The sequence below is a fragment of the Gobius niger genome (genome assembly GCF_951799975.1).
Source record: "Gobius niger genome assembly, chromosome: 3".
NCBI lineage: Eukaryota > Metazoa > Chordata > Actinopteri > Gobiiformes > Gobiidae > Gobius > Gobius niger.
The window spans coordinates 34,671,318-34,693,144 of NC_136854.1; the positions used below are offsets into that span (position 1 = coordinate 34,671,318).

A 21,827-nucleotide genomic window follows, 5' to 3' on the forward strand; every position below is an offset into this window, starting at 1 on the left:
TAGGGATCTTTTCATGGACCTGGGGGTCACAGCATACAGTAGGTCCACTGCCTAGCCAAGAAGAAGATACCATCTGGATTGAACTAAACAGGCCCTCTTATTACTGTTCAGCAACATAACGTCAGCAAAGAATGAAGTCAGCTCTCCACTAATCTGAATGACCAGGTTACACCATTAATGATCACTTTATTCACTTATGATAATGTTTTTTTTTAGCTCAAATTGTGAAAGAGTAAGTTCATAAATTGCATATGACTGGTGGCCATGTTTTAACTATTGCATGGTTTAATGGGCTTTATGTACAGTGACCCCACGTGATTTCCACCTGGACTACTATCGCCGTTGTCCTTCCTCGTTTAAATTCAAAATTAGCAGGGTCCCACACAAATGAAGCGATAGCACAAGATTTCATGAAGAACAGCGTCTGTTTTTACGGGAAAAGTAGTGTTTTGATGACCAAAATTACCACGCCCAGGAGGTGACATGAGTGCAGAAGGGTCATTATGTCGGGTGTGCGCCTGTGTGATGAAGTTAGATGGACATTCAGATAGCCAATTAAGATATTCAACATTAAGTTGACTGAACCCGAGAGAAACACTGCTACTGTAGTTGGTCAAAAACTATCCTCCGAACAAGCACAGCACAGGGTAATGCTCTAGTGTGAGCCGGCGGGGAGAGATGCTTGACAGACGGCTTGCACTTAGTACGTGCTGGCAGTGCTCAGTGGTCGTGCTGGCACTTTCAGCTCTCGTAAGGGACCGTCAACAAATGATCATATTAAACTTGATGGAAAAAAACAATATCATTTTTCTTCAATGGCTTTATGGGCATTTTACCTCAAATCACATTACAATAAGTACTAGCTCTTTGCTAAGTGGACCATAAGGCGTCCCAATATTCTAAAGTGCAGTGGGTCAAATGCCCTAAATGGTATTGAGGAAAAAATATGTAAAATTGTTATAAAACATTGTAAAAGCAGAATGACAAGTCCCTATATGGGGTCACTGGGTAAAATGCCCATAAAGCTATTGAAGAAAGATGATATTGTTTTTTCCATCGAGTTTAGTATAGTCATCTGTTGACGGTCCCTTACATGTTTGTGACGTGGCAGTGACTGTTCATCAATAACTTGTTGTCCTTTTCTCAATCCTGAGCTACCTCTTCATTTGTTTGGGACCCTGCTAATATTGAATGTAAAAGATACGGGACAGGAAGCACAAGTCCCCACTGATCTCACTGTTCAGGAAGAGATCACGTGGGGACATTGTGCATATAGCCCATATAATGTGCAAAGTATTAATCTTAGTGGCAATTTTATGAAGAAATGTTGAGGAGGGAAAAAAGCAGAATTTTCTATATTCTACACTGGGAGAAGGAGAACTCATCCATAAGAACAGGGGCTCGCTTTTGGCCCTTTGGTACAGTATGGTTGCAAAGTGACCATGTTTACCTCTTCTTCTTATGTCCCATTCTGTGCCCATTGCAGATAAGGAGGGAACATAATCAACATAAAATATAATTGAGTTCATTCTATGCCCTGGTGAATAAATGGTTAGTCTACTGAATCCTGGGATTATCATCTTCAAATATCCAGTTAGTGGTAGACAGCCGACTCCATTTTTTGTGTGCATAACGTTTCTGAACTTGTAGTAATGATCCAGTGGCCCTGTTACCAATTTGCTCAGTTAAATCCATGCAGTATCTTTTATCTGGGGTCAGGAAATGCACATGGTTAGCTTTTCGGGTGCAGTTCGGTGAGGGTGTAGGCGTGCACCTGTCGGGACGCGCGGAATTTGGACACGAGCCGGGCAAAGGAGGGACCCTCAGGGGGCCCTCTCTGCCCCTGCTGCCCCGGAGGATGGAGGTGGGCTGGATACGGCTGTCCCCAACACGAATTCGATTTAAGAAACGCGAAATAAGACCAGTGAGATCGAGAGAAAAAAAACCATAGCAAAACATAAATAGCGATTGACTTGTAAAGCTCCCAATTTATACATTATTTAGGCTTTTTTGATTGATTTATAAACATGTTTCATTATTGTAACAGTACAGAATTGTGAACAAGTTGCAAATACTGTAACATAAAGTCCTCTGCAAAGAACACAATAAAAACCATGGGAATCTTGCATAAGTTTAACTGCTTATTTTTCAGGCTTCTGATAAAAAAGTGACAAAAATGTGATGAAAAAGTGTCAAAAAACTGACAAAAGTGTGTTAGGAAAACGCCACAAAAAAGCCACACAAAAAAAACAGCAACAGAAAAGTGTAAAAAAGTAATGAAATGGTGACCAAAAAAAAGCAAGAAAAGAGCAAAAAATTGGCAAAAATGTGACGAAAAGGCAAGAAAAAAAGCAATGGGAAAAAAATCGTTAGCCACATAGCATAATTGCCTAAGTCATTTTTGTATCGTTACAATTGCAATAAGACAACTCCAATGTGTTGCCTAAAAAATGTATTTTTTTCATGTTTACAGTGGAAAAATGAGTGAGCAATTATGCTATGTGGCTAACGAAATGTCAAAAAAGTGATGACAACGCAAGGAAAAAGATCAGTTTAGATGACTTTTGTGGGTGTTAGTTTTCAAATGAGGCCTTTTAGATTTGGGTAAAGCTGAATTGGTGAAAATGTACTTGGTTAAGGCCGAGGGTTAAGAGGGTTAAGAGGTCAAAAATAAAACTATCAAATCAAGATCACAGTGTGCTCGTGCAAGACACCTGCACTGTAACACGATCAAATCTCTAAACACTGACTGGGCATAAAGTGGGAGCTTTAATGTGTGAATGGCTTACCTGTCCCCCTCAAGGCATTTTCTGTTGCCTTTTGCATTTGGACAGTTAGGACCGGGCGAACTGTTACACTGTCTGTCGTTGTGGCAACAAAACAAAAAAGATGAAATGACAAAAATGAATGGAGTAACTGAAAATAGTGGCACAAAACACTGGCAAAACATGAATATCTCTCAGATAAGTGAATTCAGATCAGGACATTGACCTTATTTCAAGAGAATTGGACTAAGGAACTGAATACTGCTGGTCCATGATGCCAAGACAGACCGATGTTGATAATTTCAGCACTCAAATTCCCCCCACTACAAATCAATACTTACTCATTTGATTTAAATCGCTTCCCTCCCATCTGTGCTATTGTTTTGTTTGCTCAACACTTTCCCTACACATGCATTATCTTAGGCCAAACAAATGTACAATAACACTGGCAAACAAAATAAACAAAAATAAATAAATAAATAAAATCGTGGTAAGCAAAATAAGCAATAAATATGAAATCTAGACTAATCAAAACTAAATGTAAAATCCATTCTTGCGGTGCGCGAATATATAGGATCCGAAATAAACACGGCCCAATTAGAGCAGATTGTACTGTTTGATTTGCCAGTAACAATGCCAGAGCAAAGACAGAGGGCTGCGTGGAACAGGTGTGCAGAGACAGGGCCAGGTGCACAAGAATACAGGGGGATTAGGCAGCTTTAGAGCAAAAAAATATATGAGAGAAACAAACTAAGTCACCGTCTAAAAATGAAGAATAAAATCCACATGAGCAAAAATGGCTTGAATTTTGAATATTTACTACACATATTTTGTCTTGATATTTCTGCCACTGCAGCTTAAGAATTAAAACCTTCAGCCTATCAATCAATATTTGTATAACACCTTTCAACATCCAAACGGTGCACAGAGCCTAATAAACAAACATCGTATATTGAGTCTGGGGTCTTAAAGGGATTTTTCTGAATTTTTGACATAGGGCCTCATTTCCTAGTTATCCAGAGCGTTGTTGATTTCTGGAGATATTTTTTTGCAATTCATGCAGTCCTTATATTTGAAGAGTTTTGTGGTGGCTAGGCTAGTGCTAGGCTAGCGCATGTCTATGGTAACTAGTAGCCTGCATTAAAAACAGTCTAACCTGAGCACAGTGCACCTGAGGCAAATCACTTATAACACCAGACTACCCATATAATTGTCTGTGTTGACTGAATATTTATTTAAATATAATCATTTGAGCAGCATCAGCTTCCTGGTTGTAAGCTATGCAGCGGCGGAATGATCTGCTAGGTTACCGGATCTACAGTAGATTATTTACCTGCGGCCGGCATTACTACAAGTGGAATCAGATGTGGCAACGTTTGGAGGACTACCCGATGATTTTGAAGAGATTTTTAATGCAGGCTACTAGTTACCATAGACATGCACTAGCCCAGCACTAGCCTAGCACCACTAAACTCTTCAAATATAAGGATTGCATGAAGAAGGAAAAAAATCATATCCTGATATCAACAACACTCTGGATAACTAGGAAATGAGGCCCTATGTCAAAAATCCTGAAATATCCCTTTAATAACTTTAATAATCTATTTTAGAGCTCTACAAATACATTCAGAAAATAATGATTCTTATACTAGTTTAGTGGTTAATTTCACTCAAATCTTAAAGCTTGAATGTGTGTATAAATATTATTTGAACCAAATCGTGATATTATGAATCAAATCCCACTCACAACAAGATATTTCCCCAGTCCTTTACTCATACTGACTCAATGCAAGATAAACACTGAAAATTCAACTCATTTTCACTCATGCAGACAGTTCTTGAGGAGCTTTGAGCTGAGGAGAGGGAAGAAGCGGGAAGCTGTTTTTGAGAAAAGAGGGGGGTAAGGATGTCAACACAAGGGGTGTAGCCCCCGGTACCTGTCTTCTTCCACGTTCACATGTTCTACTAAGATCCTGGGGCGGGGGGGAAGCTGGCGGGGCAAAGAGTTGGACAACCTAGAGGGAGGGGTGGGACGGGTGTGGGAGTGGAGGGGTGTCCCGTGTTAGAACAGTCGGAGAAGTGGAACAGTGAATTATGGTTCAGTGACGGTTTTAGTCTCAAAGTAAAACAATAGGAATGCTGGACTTTAGAATTGCCCATATATGGTCATGTTCAAAGCAGCCAGAAGGATAACAGAGAAGAGCATTTTTCCGCCGTTACTTTAACAAATGCTGAATCATGATTTTTTTTTTCTTCTAAATAAAGCTACAGAGACATGAAGAAGCAAAGTGGTTCAACAGCCCATATACTTAAACAGAGAAGACTAACCAGGCGGCTAATGTTAGCTTCATGCTACATATTCTAACGTTAGCAACAAATGCCATTTTTCCAAAAATCTTTCATAAAACTCTAGATAGGGTGTGGCCATAGTCATATGTTGGAACGAATGGCAATTCTGGCGGCCATCTTGTGACTGGCCCTTGTACTCCAGTGCAATGTAATCAAATGAAAACACCATTTATTCCCTTGACAGTTTGTAATGGACATGACATTGTCTATAAGACTAGAAGAGTGCACACAAGTTTTTTGTTTTTGTTTTGTTTATATTACTGAGACAGAATTGTGTTAGAAACGTTTGGACTAACAAATTAAAATGTAAGCGCTATCTCTTTAATTTTTAGTAATCAAAATAATCTGGTATACTAGGGCCTTTAAAGGCACTATACCTGTTTTTTTTTTCTAGCAGTGGAACAACATTTGTTTTGTCCTCCTTTACTATTCACCTTATTCCGGAGCCTCGCGTGGGCGCCGCCATGAATTGTGCCCGCCCCTTTTCTCCTATGTGTTAACATGGGGCCGGAGAAGTCCACATAAAATCAGTCACTACATGAAAACAAAGCCGTTTTTCGGCCGCGCTGAGAAACGGTGCAGTGTTGACTTGTTGGTGCAAATGAACATTGAACATTTTACACAAATCAATCGACTAAACATCAGATTTGAGCGGAGAATATTTTCCCTCGTTCTCCGTTTAAATGAACGGGCTTTGCGCTCGACCAGAAGTGTCTGGACAACGGAAGTGCCGAGACAACGTAAAAAGAGGCAAAAGTGGGCGGAATAAGGTGAATAGAAACTCCAAGGTTTGTGGGAGGAAAACTGTGCATCTTATTATAAACCACTTGTGGGCTACTTTTCTAGCACCAGCGTCACAGGTGGTAAAGCAGGTCGTCTTATGATCGGAAGGTCAGGGGTTTGAATCCAAGCTCCAGCAGGTGCATACTGCCGTTGTGTACTTGGGCTAGGAACTTCACCCACCTTGCCTCCAGTTTCTGCGTACATTGGTGTATGAATGAGAGAGTGAATGGGTGACTGGTTCCTGGCTGTAAAGCGCTTTGAGTGCCTAATGTAGGCGGAAAAGCGCTATATAAGTTAAGGCCATATACCATTTCTGTGGCATACTGTAGACCCTGTAAAGTGACCCTGCAAGTTGTGAAATGTGCTTAGAAACTCATCCCTGTGAAGAATTGGGGGGCTCCAAAGATTTAGGAAAGTTAGGAATGAGTTTGAGCCACAACTAACATTTATATTTAGTGGCTTCCACTTTTGTTTGTAATAAAAGAAAATCAGGTATAGAGCCTTTAAGAACTAGGAAGTAAGCAAACTATTCCAGGAAAACAGCACAGGAAAACTGTCTTTCTATGTGGAATTGTGGTGATGTTAGTACAAGTAGATGAGACACATGAAACATGCCTGTATCATGACTTTAGTTTATGGCAGAAACAAAACCAGGCCACCGAAAATTACACTCGTGCAAAATGGTAAATCGAATCCCTATGTTTGAACATAGGCCTTTTTAATTTGAACCCTACATGTTTGCAGTTCTGTACGGGCTCTGTACCTGTCTCTGTCATAGTGGTTGTCGGGCCTCAGGCAGGTGGTGCTGGCACTCCTCACTCTGTCCAGTGAAGGCTGCAGGTCGCTGTATGGCCACGGGGGGCAGTAGAGAGAGAGAGAAAAACAATGAATGGAGAGAAAATGTTTGGGGGAAATGGATACAGGAGGAACATGTTGTGGATTGAATTGACCAGGTGATGTGGGAAAGCAAAAAGGTGCCGATGGGACGGAAAAATGTTTGTAGTAAAGTAAAGCAAAGGGAAGATGATTATTAAGGAATATACTGTAAGAAAAAAAGATGCAGACGGTGTGACAAGTATTGGCTCTAAAGCAGATAGTTAATTTATCCAAATGCTATGAGTTACAATATAAATCCTGTAAGCCTGCAGATATGTGAAGATGGAAAGAGTAATGTATATAGTCTCTGCTGCATATTTGTTACATCAGAGCCTGTGTGGAAGCAGAACTCACGACAGATGGCCGTCTCTGCCATCGCATGACACTGCATATAGAGCTAACAGGACGAGCAGGAGGCAGACCGGCTTAGGGACTTTAGTGTTTAATGCTGGGACTGAGGCATTGTGGATGTAAAGGGAAAAGGGAAAATCGGTTTACTGATGGAAATGTGATTTTATGATGTACAAATCATTATAAAGGCTGTAGTGGTGAGGATTTTTATTCACCATTAATGCATATTGTATTTATCCATATGCATAGCCGTTATGAGTGAAGATTCACAATCTGGCATAAACTGATCCCCTGATTAGGAATGAGGGTTGTTGTTGTTTGGCACTTTCAATATGTTCTTACCTAACCGTGACCTCATCTGTGAACCTGAGCACTCGCTGTGTGAGGATACTACGAGGCACTTCCTGTCTCTGAGGCAGCTGCCCCTTTGAACATGCAGGGAGGGTGGAGCTACAGCAGGAAGCCCCGCCCCCAACAAAAACAGCAGCATGCAAAGAAGATGACAACAAATCATGCAAAAGTGGAAAAAAAGACTTAATATCAAAGAGTCGACATTTACTGAACAGTCGATTATTTGACTTTTTAAGTATTTCTGATTAGTTTAAAGACATCTTTATACTTCAAGCTAAATTATCTGTCAGTAGAATTGGAAAATTGCACAAATTTAGTCGATAAGAATATTAAACATATTATTAAAATACAGTGATTGTTATCTACATTTTTACAAATGTGGATATTTAACTTGGCAGAAAGCCATAAGAATAACGGACATGCATTATATATGCAAATGTGATACAATAGCACATGCAAAAAGGACTCGATAAACGCACATGACCTTTGAGTTCATTATGCAAGAAACCGACACGGCAGCTCTAGGTTTCACCGTGGGTTCAGTATACTCTTAAATGTGGATTACATGTAATGCAGATTATATAACACATCTAAAGATCTAATGCCTGGTTTCTGGTTGGGGAGGAAACCCAGTTAGATTTCCAACCGTATAGCAAATATAGGATAGAAACTTGCTTATTTATTTGCTTTGGTGGTTTGCAATGCCACAAATAAGTCTGCTCTTCCTTGAAAAGTCATATTTTAGTGTTATACAAACAGATGAGAGTATAGCTACTGTATATGTCACCACTGCTATGTCAGAAGATCAATGAAACTGTTATAAACTGTTATAAACTGTTATAACACAGTGATATACAAACAAATATGGCAGCAACACAGAACATGCTCCTAATGCTCAACTAGAAATGGACAAAGCAATTTTTGCACCAAATGTATGTAATGGTGTTGAGTGAGCAGAAAGTTTCAAAACAGAACTTGGTGATGTCCCGCTCCTAGTAAAGAGTAAAGAGTCAGGTCTGAGAAGAGGTGAACTTGCTCACCATGTTTTTCTTGGGTACAATATATTTCACACCTGCTTGAGTTTTATTCTACTTATTGAGTGAAACGTTACAGGGATGTGAATTATGCTGCTAGAACCAACATGCAATTAAGAGGTCCATTAATCAAGCCAGCTCTTTATGAAAACACCTTGAAAGGGCAGCAATGTTTTTATCAAACACAATTCATAGTTTGTGTATAAAAGATCTACGAACGCATTTTTCATGGTGTCAAAAATAGTGTTATTCCAGTTGTCCAATTGTCTGGTCTGCTAACTCATTTAACTAACTGAAATGCTGCGGCTAACAATGTTAATAGGAGAACATCCTTGTGCAAAACACAAAACATAGAGAGATCTTTTTGGAGAAAATAGGGAAGGCAACACATTTTCAGCAAACAAGCGCATTTTATAAAGCAGCAACTTCACACTCACTATCACCACAGCAACGCCACCAACACAGTGATCTTGGACATACTTAGAGGCCAAGTATGTCAAACCCACTCCACAAACAGGCAGGACGGGGGTAAGTTATGGGGCAAAGCTGTCTTTTGCTCCATGCACTCACCTGTAAATGTCTTTATGGATACCATTTACTAAAAGGGGCATTTTAGGGGGGAGTGTGTTGTTGCATCTACCTAACCCCCTAAGAGCAGATCATGCATGCCAAAAGAAAAAACAAAAAGGAGGAAAGGTGGGAAAGACACAGCTTCAGTGAGAGAACACATTTACGTGAATTTATAATAAAACAGAAACATGGTGTGCTGTTATGAGGGTCTGTATTACAAAGGAACAGAGATTTAGGAGCCACATAAATGTCAACGACAGTTCCGACCACGGCTGATAAGACCCTCGTAGGTTAAAATATGTACTGGTATTTCTGAAGGTGTAGTATTACAAAAAAGATCAGGTGAACGGAAGTCACAAAAAACAAAACAAAAAATAATGAATGTATGAGGCACTGCCCAGACTCATGCAAAAACGGACAAAACTAAACGACATAAGAAAAAAACCACAATCATTTCCACTACGACAGTTAGTAGGCTGTTACGTGGTCAGAGTGGAGAATGCAGATGGTGACGAAAAATGGGGGCTCCGTGTGAAAACAAAGCTGACTGGTCTCTTTTTATTTACCTGTTTGTGTGCAGGCACTCGGCACTCCCGCCCCGGATTGACCGGTGCATCTCCAGGACCTCACTGTTGCCATGACGATGGGTGAACGATGAAAAACAACACAAATAAAAAAGAGGATGGCAACTTAGACTCACGTGGATTTATGAATGAAACCAGGAAATCATAACATAGCAAAACGTAACTAGGTCCACAAGTGTTAGTAATAGTAGTAGTAGGAGTTAAAGGTGCTGTACCCGATTTTTCCGAGACTGCTGCGTGTGCTGTAAGTTATTGTACATTTGGAAGCAGGTGCTAAGAACGCATTGTAGTTTACGCCCTGAAAAGTGAGTGCTAATAAACTCCCTTTGAAGAATTGGGATAATAGGAATGTGCTTGGAAAGTTAGGGGTGTGAGTATGAACCACACGTATTATGCATAACGCTGTTTCCTAATCAAAAACATACTGCATGGTGATTTTGCTTCATCCAAGCAGTTTTAAGTAATCTTGTTTGGTCACTTGGTCCTGTATTTTGTTAGCCTGGCCAGCCAGACTTTTCCTATTCTTTACAAAGACATGTAGTCTGGGCTCAGGGGTGATTCTCGATGTCCGTGATTGACAAGCAGAGACAAAATGTGAAAGATCTCTGTTGTTTTTGCCAAAAAAAATTAAGGAACAAGGCCTCATTAGCAACTCTGTTCTGATTGTAAACGTAGGAGGGTTTATCACAAATACGTAACGGCCGTTTCAATCAATATACGTCTGAAACAGGATTAAAAAATACTTTTAGAGAAGATGAAGCATCAACATTTACACAGGTACATTCTTGTTAAATACATTTTAGAAAATATTTTACTAGTGGTTAATTCAGTTTCAGTCGTGACAACGTGCCATGTGATTGGATCTATATACAACTTTTTGAGATTTGATTGGCTGCTAGCAAAGTTGCAGATGGTCCTGCTCTGGAACATTTACAAAACACAGGAGTGGATGGCTGGCCAGGCATCATAGAGGTGTCTGCATTTTTAAATCCCTTGAAAGTTTACTGGAACCATTGTGCGCTGAAAAATGTATACATGCCTTTTGGTCATGTGACTTTTGTTATTATGGCGGCCATTTTGAATACCAAAGTGGAATTATGCAGTACTACAACATGTAACAATATCTCTACGATATAAATGAAAGACAACTGATTGACAGTGGCATTTTATGTACTCGCAATCATTGTTCAAGAAGAAAACAGTTCAAACACGGCCCCAGAGATGCACATTTGTGTGAAGAAACCAGTGAGTCAGTGTTAAAGCTGCTCAAGATGTTAGCATGCTACCGGTTAGCATTTAGCTTCAACACAATAGGTCTCTCCAAGAGAAAGCCCTGAACCACATTCAAAACATCTAGCCAAGGAAACAACATGTGACAGAGGTCAGAGCTGAACTGTTTCTGTAGTATTTCCTCAGTGTTCAATCATAGATAGTTCAAAGACAGTTGCACACGTATTATGCATAACGCTGTTTCCTAATCAAAAACATACTGCATGTTGATTTTGTTTCATCCAAGCAGTTTTAAGTAATCTTGTTTGGTCACTTGGTCCTGTATTTTGTTACAGGACCAATAGCATGCTAACGTCTTGAGCAGCTTAAACACTGACTCAGACTGACACTGTTGACATGACAAACTGTAAAAATCACAGAGGAAGGTTTTCTGCTTCCTCTTTGATGTGTTAATTTAGTCGGAGGAGTGAAGCAGATCTTTAGTAAATCCTGCTGTAGCTCCACAGACAGAGCTGCTATGTCCGTGCCACATTTTCTGGTTATATCACATAAAAATATGCATCTCTGAGGGTTAGGGTTGCCTTTTGTCATCCTGAGTAGTTATATTTTTTCATGTTGTAGTACTGCATATTGCTTCTTCAATGCGTAATGTCATTGGAAACGCATGTATTAGCATGCCATTATGGTAAAAGTAGAAGCTTGCAGTACTTCCAGCATGTTTAATTTCCCCCGCTGCCAGCGGAGGGCGCTCCAACCAAACATTGAGGCATAAAGCAACATAGTCCTGTGTGAAAAGTTTCCTTTCAACACACAAAAATGATTGTAAGTCGGTCAAGAATCAAAAGGCGCCACAATCAAGCACTTAAATAGTTCCCTTTTTGCAATTAGAAAATGGGAAAAATTGGGTACAGGGCCTTTAATGTAATAGTTAAACAAATAACAGTTCAAGAAGAGATACATTCTTTATTCTTATATTCTTATAAACCCCAGTTACTTACCTGTCTTCAGAGTACTCGTAGTCAGAGTCGCCTGATCGCTGGTGCTCCAAATGGGGCTCGTGGTACCGGGACGGTGAGTGGGATGGGTGGCGATTCTGGTGGATCTCGTCTAAGCTCCTGTACAATGATCACGACAACAGCAGTAAGCACTAGATCATGCAGGAATAAAACTTCCAACTTATGAGGAAACCTGCTTAACCTCCTGCACATAACATTACATCATTTTAGATAATCAAGGTATTGGTAGAAAAGGGGGCCGGTGAATTTTCTACAGATAAAGCCACCGAGTTTGTAGAGTGGTTGGATAAACATAGCGAGATAGTGAACTTTTCAGATATAATCACTGAAATTGTTGGATATCTCATTCTGTTTACCTGATGACACAATCCCCATCTCTACTGTCCTTTACCTTTGCATGGGCACGTACGCGGGGCGTGAGCGCGCCCTGCAGGAGTCCTCTCGGTGGGGGGACACTGATCGGGAGCGGTGTTGGACTTGCCTCTGCTGCTCCGGGACGGCTAACATACCGCCCCTCTCCCTGTCTCTGGAGTTTCGCTCGGGACCTGCGCCATCCACACCAAAAACAGTTAAAATTCACAAAAATGGTAATGGAGTCTACACCAGAGAAACACACACTGCCACGAAGTGCTGCGTTTGCAAAAATGTAAATCAGTGTTATAACAGGGTTTCCGCGGGTCATTAAAAAGTCATTAATGAACTGAGCCAAAATGAAGGCTAGAAATGTCAAAAAAACTGCAAATTGAAATTGAAATGATGGCATTGCTATTTGTTTTACTCTATAAGTTCATAAAAAATACAAAAAATGTGGGTTCCAAACACACTTACAAAAAAGTTGCATGTGTGGCATTGAAAATATTATACAACGGCATTACATTTGACTTGCTGCCCCCTGCATAAACCCCGAGTAAGCACAGGACTACTCGCTACAGATGTTTGGAGCTTACAGGTTGAGCAGCACATCACTGGGATGTGAACTAGCCATATAAGCTACACTGAAAAAAGTACCATGTTGATTTAACACAATTTAATTGTGGACATTGGTTCCACACGTGTAGTTTGTGTAGATGCTACATGATGCAAATTGTGTTGCATCAACATGAAGTAATTCTGAAGAATTGACACTATAGATTTATGTTCAGTATGCAGGACTAAAATGTGTTAAAACTACTCAATTTCAGAGGGTTAAATCATGTTACCCTTACATAATTCTAATCATGTTGTTCTTACTTGATATTAATCATGTTGTTCTTACTTGATATTAATCATGTTGTTCTTACTTGATATTAATCATGTTGTTCTTACTTGATATTAATCATGTGACTTTTACATGATTCTAATCATGTGACTTTAACAAGATACCTCAAATCTATCACACATCCTGTATTCTCATTAACCTTAACTGAAGTAAAATACAATTTACAATAAATGAAGGATGACAATGCAAATGAAATGCATACAAAATGAGAAACAATTTCAATACTTTTTTCACCTTTATTTGATATAAATGTGAAAGAAACAGTGCCAACAATTGAGCATAAAACTGCACTTATGTACGCTGTAAAATCAGTGTCAGTGAACACACACATAAAACATATTAGATGTGGGAAGTTGAACAGGAAGCTCTGAAAGTTTCTTGCTGTAGTGACATTTCCATCCCTCAGTTGAAGTTAGATTGAAAACGCGTTTGTCTGACCATATGCTATATTGTCCCATTATTCCCCCTTTTGCTATTTTTACTTCTCTATTCAAAATATAGGAGCCAACAGCAAAAGTCCAGCCAGACTGCATAAACCAGGTTCAGTGAGCCCTGCTGAACACTATGGGGATGCCACAGACTTAGTTCATTGCTATAATACAGTCATGTTTGGAGTCAGGCTGAAGCTAAGCCCCTCCCCCTCAGTCCATAAAACACAACTCCCACAAATGCATCAAAAGATACAAATAATTGCCAATATAAAACAATGTATAACCTTTAACCCATTCTGACCATATCCATGAGTGCTTTAGGAATTTAGATTCAAACATTTTTTTTTTTAATAGATGTACCATAGATTTCTCCCTCATCTCCTCACTGTCAGAAATAAGCAAGTCAAGACTTAGTCAAATGATTGTTTTCAGTAAACAATATTTCAATGTACAATTAGTCCCACATGGACAAAGCTCAAACCTGTTTCTTTGAGTGAATTTAAATCATATGAAGTCCACATAATTTTAGTCCTTTTTGCTTTTTAGTTTTTGAGTCATTTTTGGTCTTATTTTAGTCAGCAAGAATATTACTGAGAAAAAAAATAGAATTTTAGAAGACAAAATTAACACTGAAGCATTGGCCAAAGTTTAAATGCTATACAATGTTACCAACAACGCTGTACTGAACCACAGCTAATATCCCTCCAGGAGCCCAAAAAGACAAATGTTCATTTACGTTTTCAGGGCGCAAGTTTTTCTGGACAGCAGAGTTGGCTCCAACTCCATGACGAGTTTATTCTCACTTCAAGGGCCACATTGTCCGGGTCATGGAGGATGACCTCACCTCAACACATCAGAATACTCCAACTTTGGATCTTGCCTGGTGGATCCTCACAGCGGTGGCCTATTCTGAGCTTCATGTCCATGTTCTAGTGGGAATAAAAATAATAATAATTAAAATAAAACATGTTAATTTACAATGTTACAAATTCATAATATATCTTGCATAAATATTGGACAATAATCCGTCTTGGGCCATTTTAATTGGTCATTCATTAATCTCTCGTTGATGTGAGCGTGCATCATGTTGGAACCATCAACCATAAAAGACGGTTTAGTTTACATATAAAATGCAAAGTGAAACTGCGTGCTGTTCCACAGTGATGTAGCTTTAGAGCAGTGATGCTCTAAGTTTATGACATAAAATAATTTTCTGCTAAAATGTCGACAGAACAAAAGAACACGAGCGGGTTTTGAGGTAGCCTTATAACTACGCAATAAAACAGCACAACAGAAATCCACTGACTCCACTAAGTACTTACAGGCATTTTAGCAGCTCGGTCTTCGAGCTTCCTTCCATGCAGGCTGGAGAGCTTCCTGGACAAGTTCAGAAGATTTGGAATCCAATAGTCCCGTTGTGACAGGCCTCTTGTTGTACACTTGAACTCTGCATTTATCTGCAAATATACAATATCACACATTTCAACAGCTGAAATTACAATAAGAAGAATAAAAAAGCCTCCAAACATGTACCTGAAATGCACTGCACATGTATCCCATCGCTGAGCGCCTCAGTGGCCGAGCTGCTTCACAGAGAGCAGGTGAGAAGAGGCTGCAGCCCTTCCTCGTTCTCTATAATGAAGATATTTCACAGCCATGAAGGGGATACAGAACACAGAACTATTTCAAAAGGGGTTTTCGTGACTGGCTGATGTTAAAATTCTCAAAGGACATGTAGCAGTGATCAACTCCAAATGAATCAATAAATATATATTTTCTAAAATGTAAAGCTTAGAATTGTGGAGACTATTACACAATATTGCATAACTATATTGTTCCAGCACCATGGGGGGCTGACTCTACAAACTACAGCACAATAAATCAAAATGTAAATTATAGCATACAATGGACTAAATATTAAAATATTGTTATTAATACTTACATAAATGAGGGCATGGCCTGACTCCATCCCCAGTCATCACATGTTGTATCAAACTACAATAAAATAAAAACAAACTTGAGGACAAAACATGACACATGTAGAGGTTATTGCTTATTCCAACCATACTCCTATAGCACATTTTATAAACAGGAGATGACAAAGTGCAGTGAAAATAATGAAGTAAAAGCTGGAGGAAGCTGCTTGGATCGTCAGGTTCAGACAGCAGCCTCCAAAAACCAACCCAAGATAAAGCTCAAGACAATTAATGGTAAAACCGCAAATATTTCTTACCACAAAACGTGAGGGAGAGCCATGTTGAGTCAACTTGAGTTGAGCCGCGTTGTCACAATCTGCAACAACAACAAAACTGTCATCGTTCACATAGCAAGTGGCCCTCATCAAACTTTAGATATTGTTTTTAACTTGTGTTTTCTATGGACAGGACCGCTTTGCACCAGACACGTAACAAATTTCCATTCTTTCCCAAACTCAGTTCGATATGTAGGAAAGCTAACAAGTTAACATAGCAAAGGACACCAGGAGTAAAGAACTTGACAAAAAAGCGCTTCAAATCCTCTTCGTCCTGATGCACGTCTTTGCGTGGCTGGAGCGAGACCGCGGCGCGAGCCTCCAGTCGGAGCGGGGATGCAGCACGGGGCTCCACCCGGAGCGTGGAGGCAACGGGCAGAGCCTCGCTCCAGCTGGGGATGCGACCCCGCGGGGCTGCAGTATGGGGCGGCTAGGGGCGAACGCGGAGCGGGCAGGGAAAGCGAGAGCCAGCAGGAGAAGGGAAACGCTTCTAAAAACAGTGACAATACGTTCTTGTAAACTCCACAGAGGCAAAGCCAGCGCTCTGTCTAGCTAACATTAGCACTGCTGAAACAGCGGCAGAAAAAGACGTTGCCCCCGCCTAAAAAAAACGTTGGTCACTGAGACACGAATGTAACTGGCCATTTCCACAATTATGGATATACTTTAAGTACATGTACACTCAGCGGTCAGTTTATCTGTAAGGAGTAACTTTTGAAAAAAGGGTAATGACCACAAACGAAGAAAATGTTAAATATGAAATTTTCATTTGAAAATTTTCAGTAATGGCGTATGATGATTCATCATTGGCAGAAGCCACTTTTTCCGGCCGAACGCTTCTTTGACATTAATAATAATACAAAAAATACAACATTCCTTTATCTACTAAAAACAAAAGTATGTAGCTCTCATAAATGTGTACTTACCAACTTTTGATGGTTATTATTCCTATTTTTTGCTGCTGCTGATTGTCAAGACCGCAGTCTCCGGCTGTCTTCTTCCCATGATGCATTGCAAAAGCCCGCCTCTGTAGTCTTCGGCGGGAAAATGAATTGCGTTACTGTAACATGGACTGTTCATGTTGAGCTGACGCGTATCTAAGGTGTATGCGCATTTTATCGCCCTTTGTGTCGGTTCAACACAAAACTAACGTGCTGAAACACAGAACACGTTACAATAGAGTAGACGTAGCAAAATAAAATTTGGTCAATTTAACAGACGGCCTTTCCCATTTCTTTCAGTGTAGTGCCACACTGTAAGCTAGCCAGAGCCACTCTTTCTAGCAAAGAATAGGTAGCTTTGAATTGAATAGCCGTTGTGATGGGAATATTATCCGGTTTCAAAAATCCTAAAGAATTTGTTTTCTGAGGAATGTAATGTAGCATCATGAATTTTCCTTATTTTGTATCAAACAGGAATTGTCAGATAACCGGCTCAGTAGTCGATAAATCAAAACAGCGTGACATTTCTTCATAGAAATAGCTTGAGATCAACCTCTTAATACCCACTTTAACCAAGCACATTTTCATCGGTTCGGCTTTGCCAAAATCTAAAAAGACTTGCAAAACTGAGCTCAGATTTTTCCTTGCATTGTTGCCACATCCTCACATTTGAGTCATATTTTCGATGCTTTTTTGTAACGTTTTTGTCACATTTTGGTTGCTTTATTAATGCCTTTTTGTCACATTTTTGTTGCTTTTTTTGTTGCTTTTTTGATGCTTTTTCGTTGTGTTTTCATGCTTGTTGCCAAACTGGAGAAAAAGTTCTGTCAAAGGGACTAAATGCAAGTTGGTCATTTTAATGCTCACTACTGCCACCTCAGGTCTTACATGTAACTGCAGGTTCTATATTAAGCTCGTGCATGAAGGCAATTCGGACCCGAATTAACAACTTATTGAATGACAGTGCAGGATTTTAGAGGCAGTTGTATAGGTCTGAGCTCATTCCACATATTAAGACAGTGCTGGAACATGAAGGAGGAGGAAAATACCTAATTTTAACATTAACAAACAAATTAACAAACTCTGTATAGTCCCTTTAAGGTGGGGGTTAAGAGGTTAACCAAATTATTTTTTCATATTTGTAGAAAGAAATGGCAACTGTTTCGATATATCGGACTTTGTATCAACTGTATTGTATTTTTCACAATCCTGTTCTCCTTGGAGTTTTTACAGTTTGCAGAAAATAATTCTGTTTCAATTATTACGATTTACACATCTTATGCAAGACCTGGTAATTTGGAAACACTAATATCACCCAGCACAACTTGCTATGGCGCAAAATAAAATGAATTCAAATGGACCTATTGAATGAGGTGAAAGACTCTAAAAAGGAATGGGTTAATGGTGGTCAAAGTGATAAAAGACAGCAAAAAAAAGAAGTGTATTTAAAAACAGCAAAACTACATTGGCTACTACCGTGTTCACTGTAACATGCAGAGAGCGGCTCGGTGCGGTGAAAGACTACAGCTCTAACATGCGCTGAGTGCATCGAGTGTGACTGAGGCCCAGCAGAAGAGGAGAAACCGCACACTGTTCACCAATTTCCACATCTCCAGCTCGGCAGCAACGTGATGAATTACGCAGGTCTCTGGAGTGTGCCGTTTGCCGATTCAGCAAGCTTTAATTGTATTATTTTATATGCAGCATGTTCTAAAACAGTGACTCTCAAACTTTTCAAGAACCACAAAGGGGGGGAAAAAACGTAATGAAAGAGGAGTAGGAGAGCGACTAATGCTGGCTTAGACCCACACAAGGACAAAACCAGGGACAAAAACTCTATACTAGTGCTGAACCACTCGTCTATACTGCATTTTGAAAACAAAATGCACATTATGCTCTGAAATACTCCAAATATTGTTAATTCTGCACAAAAATCTTGTGGGAGCAGCTTTAAAGTGCATATGACAGATTTTAATGCTGAAAAGGCCGAAAGGCTACTTTTATTTCATTTTTTAAGCTGCTGACAGGAAGTGACATAGTTAAAGGTAAAGTTCCGTAGCAGTTTGACTCACTCATTTCCCATTGGATGGTTGGGTTTAAAATGGCCTCTATCTATATCACTTCCTGTCAGTGTCCAATAAGGAAGTGAAACTATAAACATCACAAAATTGGTCAAACTAAAGAAAGCTAAAATCTGGAATATATTTATTTTAACTATGTTTTAGCAAAAAATGTGTCTAATGTGTCATATGCACTTTAACTGCACTGTAGTAGCAGAATGATGCTTGTGTTTGGGCGATCATGCCATAGCACAGCCGTCAACCTTTGGCTAGGGGGTAAACAAACAACATCTTACCACCAAGCAAACAAGCCTACCCCTGCTTTAAACTAAAAATAACAATAAAAACTAAACCAGTGTTAAACCAAGACAAAGCCAGAGCTACTGTATACCAGGACTAGATTACAACCAGAAAAAAGGTCTTAATAAAACTGTCTCCAAACTCTAAACTGGCTCTAAACCAGACTAACTCCAATCTAACTCACTGCACACACATCCTCTCCCTAACCACGCCCCAATCCTTCTGCGTCTGCATTCATGACCACTCCATTCCCACCCATCCCCTACGTAGGAAAAAACTTCAACACGTGGCCTTGTGTACTGTGTATTTCCAATGTCTTGATGTTTTTGTGTAAGTGCTTTGCCTTAACTTGAACCTGATTGTAGTGTTGCATATCTTCTTTTGTAAGGTGCATTGAGTTGCCTTGCGTGTGAAATGCGCGATATAAAGTTGCCTTGCCTTTCCTTGGCTGACTCTTACCTTTGGAGTCAGTTTGGTACATTTCAGTCCTAGTTTTGTCCTAGTTAAGTAAACCAGGATTAAAATGACAGCATAAACTTAAATGACTTGATCTAAATTAGCACTTTAATTTTTCACACTTTAAAAAACATTGTGTGCCACCTATAGAAGCCTCTGCCACTGCAGTTTGAGAACCACTGTTTCAAAGCGCACAGAAATCGAAAGGGTTATTCCTCGCCCAGTGCTGGACACCTACAGGCTACAGCAGTATAAAGTGCCGATTGTCCATGCCCCCCACCCACCTTTAGGCACTACCAAACCATCATCAAACTCTGTGTCAATGATGCGATGGGACCCTGTACACACGACACACACACACATAGGACAGGGAGAAGAGCTCAAACAACAGGACAATTCAGTAGGATTTCACCCGGGCTGCGCAATAGAAAACTTAATATAATATATAGATACAGATGGCATTGCGTCATAGAAGGGGGAAAATAGAATATTGTGGGAAACACAATTTTCCACTCTTTTTAGCCATTTTCTTCAATATAATCTTATTTATCACACATAAATAAAGTCAAGTGTAAATCGGGCCCATACTGATCTTTACTCACAGGAGATTGTTCTGCAGATTGTGCTAATGTATGTTATTCTCCGTTATTTATGTATTTATGCTGTTGAACCACTTTGTTGTTTGCTTTAGCCTCTCCCAGCATAGCTATAGTGCCAAACTGGGGTGGAGGTAGAAGCTAGGGCTAGCTACGACTGACATTTTTTTGCTTCTACTGAACAATCTGCTGTGAATAAACATCCATATAGACCCAGTATAGACGTATTTGGCCGAAATCCAATACAAAGTCTATGGGGAATTGACCAAATACCTTTTTCCCCCAGTGTATGTGATGAATATGTTTATATTTGGCCAGAAAATGGCTAAAAAGAGTTTAAAAAAATGTATTTCCCAAAAGATTCTGCTTCTCTGCGAGGCCACACCCCTTTTATTACACAATGCCCTCTGTATCTATATGCTTAAAATGTATATTAGCGCTAATAAGATATGCCTGTTGAATTAAGAAAAACAAACACTCTGAATAATACATATTAAACTAATTAAAAACTGAATTAAAATACATATGCGGAGGATATTAAATTTACACCAAGACCTTTAGTTTCAGGTGCTACTGAGGGATGATGATAAAGGTAGCATATAAAGTGCTGCCTTGCATTTAACCACAGCACATGGGCAAATTCTAATACAAAAGACGCACAAATGTAGTAGAACATACTCTGGAGTTTCTTGCTGGGGGAGTCTCCGTGGACGTGTCTTCGCGGGAGATAAGGAGAGGGCTGAGGCAGTGGGATGGAGGATGCGTCGTGCGTCTGCAGTTTGTACCAGTGCGGTGTGTCGTCCAACGGCGCCGTCTCCAGCTCTATCAGGATCTGAAGAATTCAAGAAGTCAATATTACACATGTTAACAAACACGCAACAAGATTATTCAATTTATTACAACAGCACTTTCAGTAAAAAGGTGTGTTAAAGTCTACTGTTGTAAGAGAACGATAATAGCAAGCTCAATAAAATTTTACACAACATATGGGAAATGGCAACAAACAAGAACAACCCTAAGAAACTAAGTGTAAGGGCTGAAATTTAAGTGATTGATTCTCAATTCAAATTGTTTGTTCATTTTTCAATCCCCACCTGAACCAAGCACATTTTCGCCAGTTTGGCTTTACCAAAATCTAAAGGCTTCTTGTAAAGTGTCAAAATCTACGAGGATGAAAAAGCCAAAAAAATTGACCAAAGAATAGTAGAAAAGTGACAAAAAAAAGCAACAAATATGCAACAAAAAAGCCACAAAAGAGCAACAGAAAAATGATTTCAAAATGTTTTTAAAATAAAAAAAATACCACAAAGGAGCAAAAACGCAAAGAAAAAGATCAGTTTACAGCAGTTTTGTAGCTTTGACACTTGGTTAAAGGGACCTATTCACCACAACTGCCTCTAAAATCCTGCACTGTCACTCAAAAAGTTGTTACTTGGGGTTCAAAGTGCTGTCATGCACAAGCTTAACATAGAGGCTGCAGTTACGCATAAGACCTGAGGTGGCAGTAGTGAGCATAAAATGACCAACTTGCATCTAGTCTCTTTAAGACAGGGGTTAATCCTCAGGACCCTTAATAATGCCCTTAATTTGCACCGACCCTAAATAATCCGGTAATGCAAATGTTG

The 21,827-nt window shown here is 39.6% G+C and overlaps 1 protein-coding gene across 20 annotated transcripts in view; it reads right to left on the reverse strand.

The window, feature by feature from the left end:
• The window catches only part of rims1b (regulating synaptic membrane exocytosis 1b), a 107,333-nt gene that overhangs the window by 22,559 nt on the left and 62,947 nt on the right, over nt 1-21,827 (reverse strand). For 7 of the 20 annotated variants that reach the window (XM_079553269.1, XM_079553263.1, XM_079553267.1 and 4 more), the window contains 7 exons: nt 20,881-21,034; nt 19,891-19,944; nt 12,301-12,454; nt 11,892-12,008; nt 9,646-9,708; nt 9,080-9,157; nt 6,661-6,741 (listed from right to left, as the gene is read on the reverse strand). In XM_079553269.1, coding sequence (XP_079409395.1) covers nt 6,661-6,741; nt 9,080-9,157; nt 9,646-9,708; nt 11,892-12,008; nt 12,301-12,454; nt 19,891-19,944; nt 20,881-21,034 — 701 coding nt within the window. Of the gene's footprint in view, nt 1-1,774; nt 1,880-2,789; nt 2,862-4,702; nt 4,781-6,660; nt 6,760-9,079; nt 9,158-9,645; nt 9,709-11,891; nt 12,009-12,300; nt 12,455-19,890; nt 19,945-20,880; nt 21,035-21,827 lie in introns of all 20 variants that reach the window. The other 13 variants (XM_079553254.1, XM_079553255.1, XM_079553264.1 and 10 more) reach the window with 9 other exon arrangements.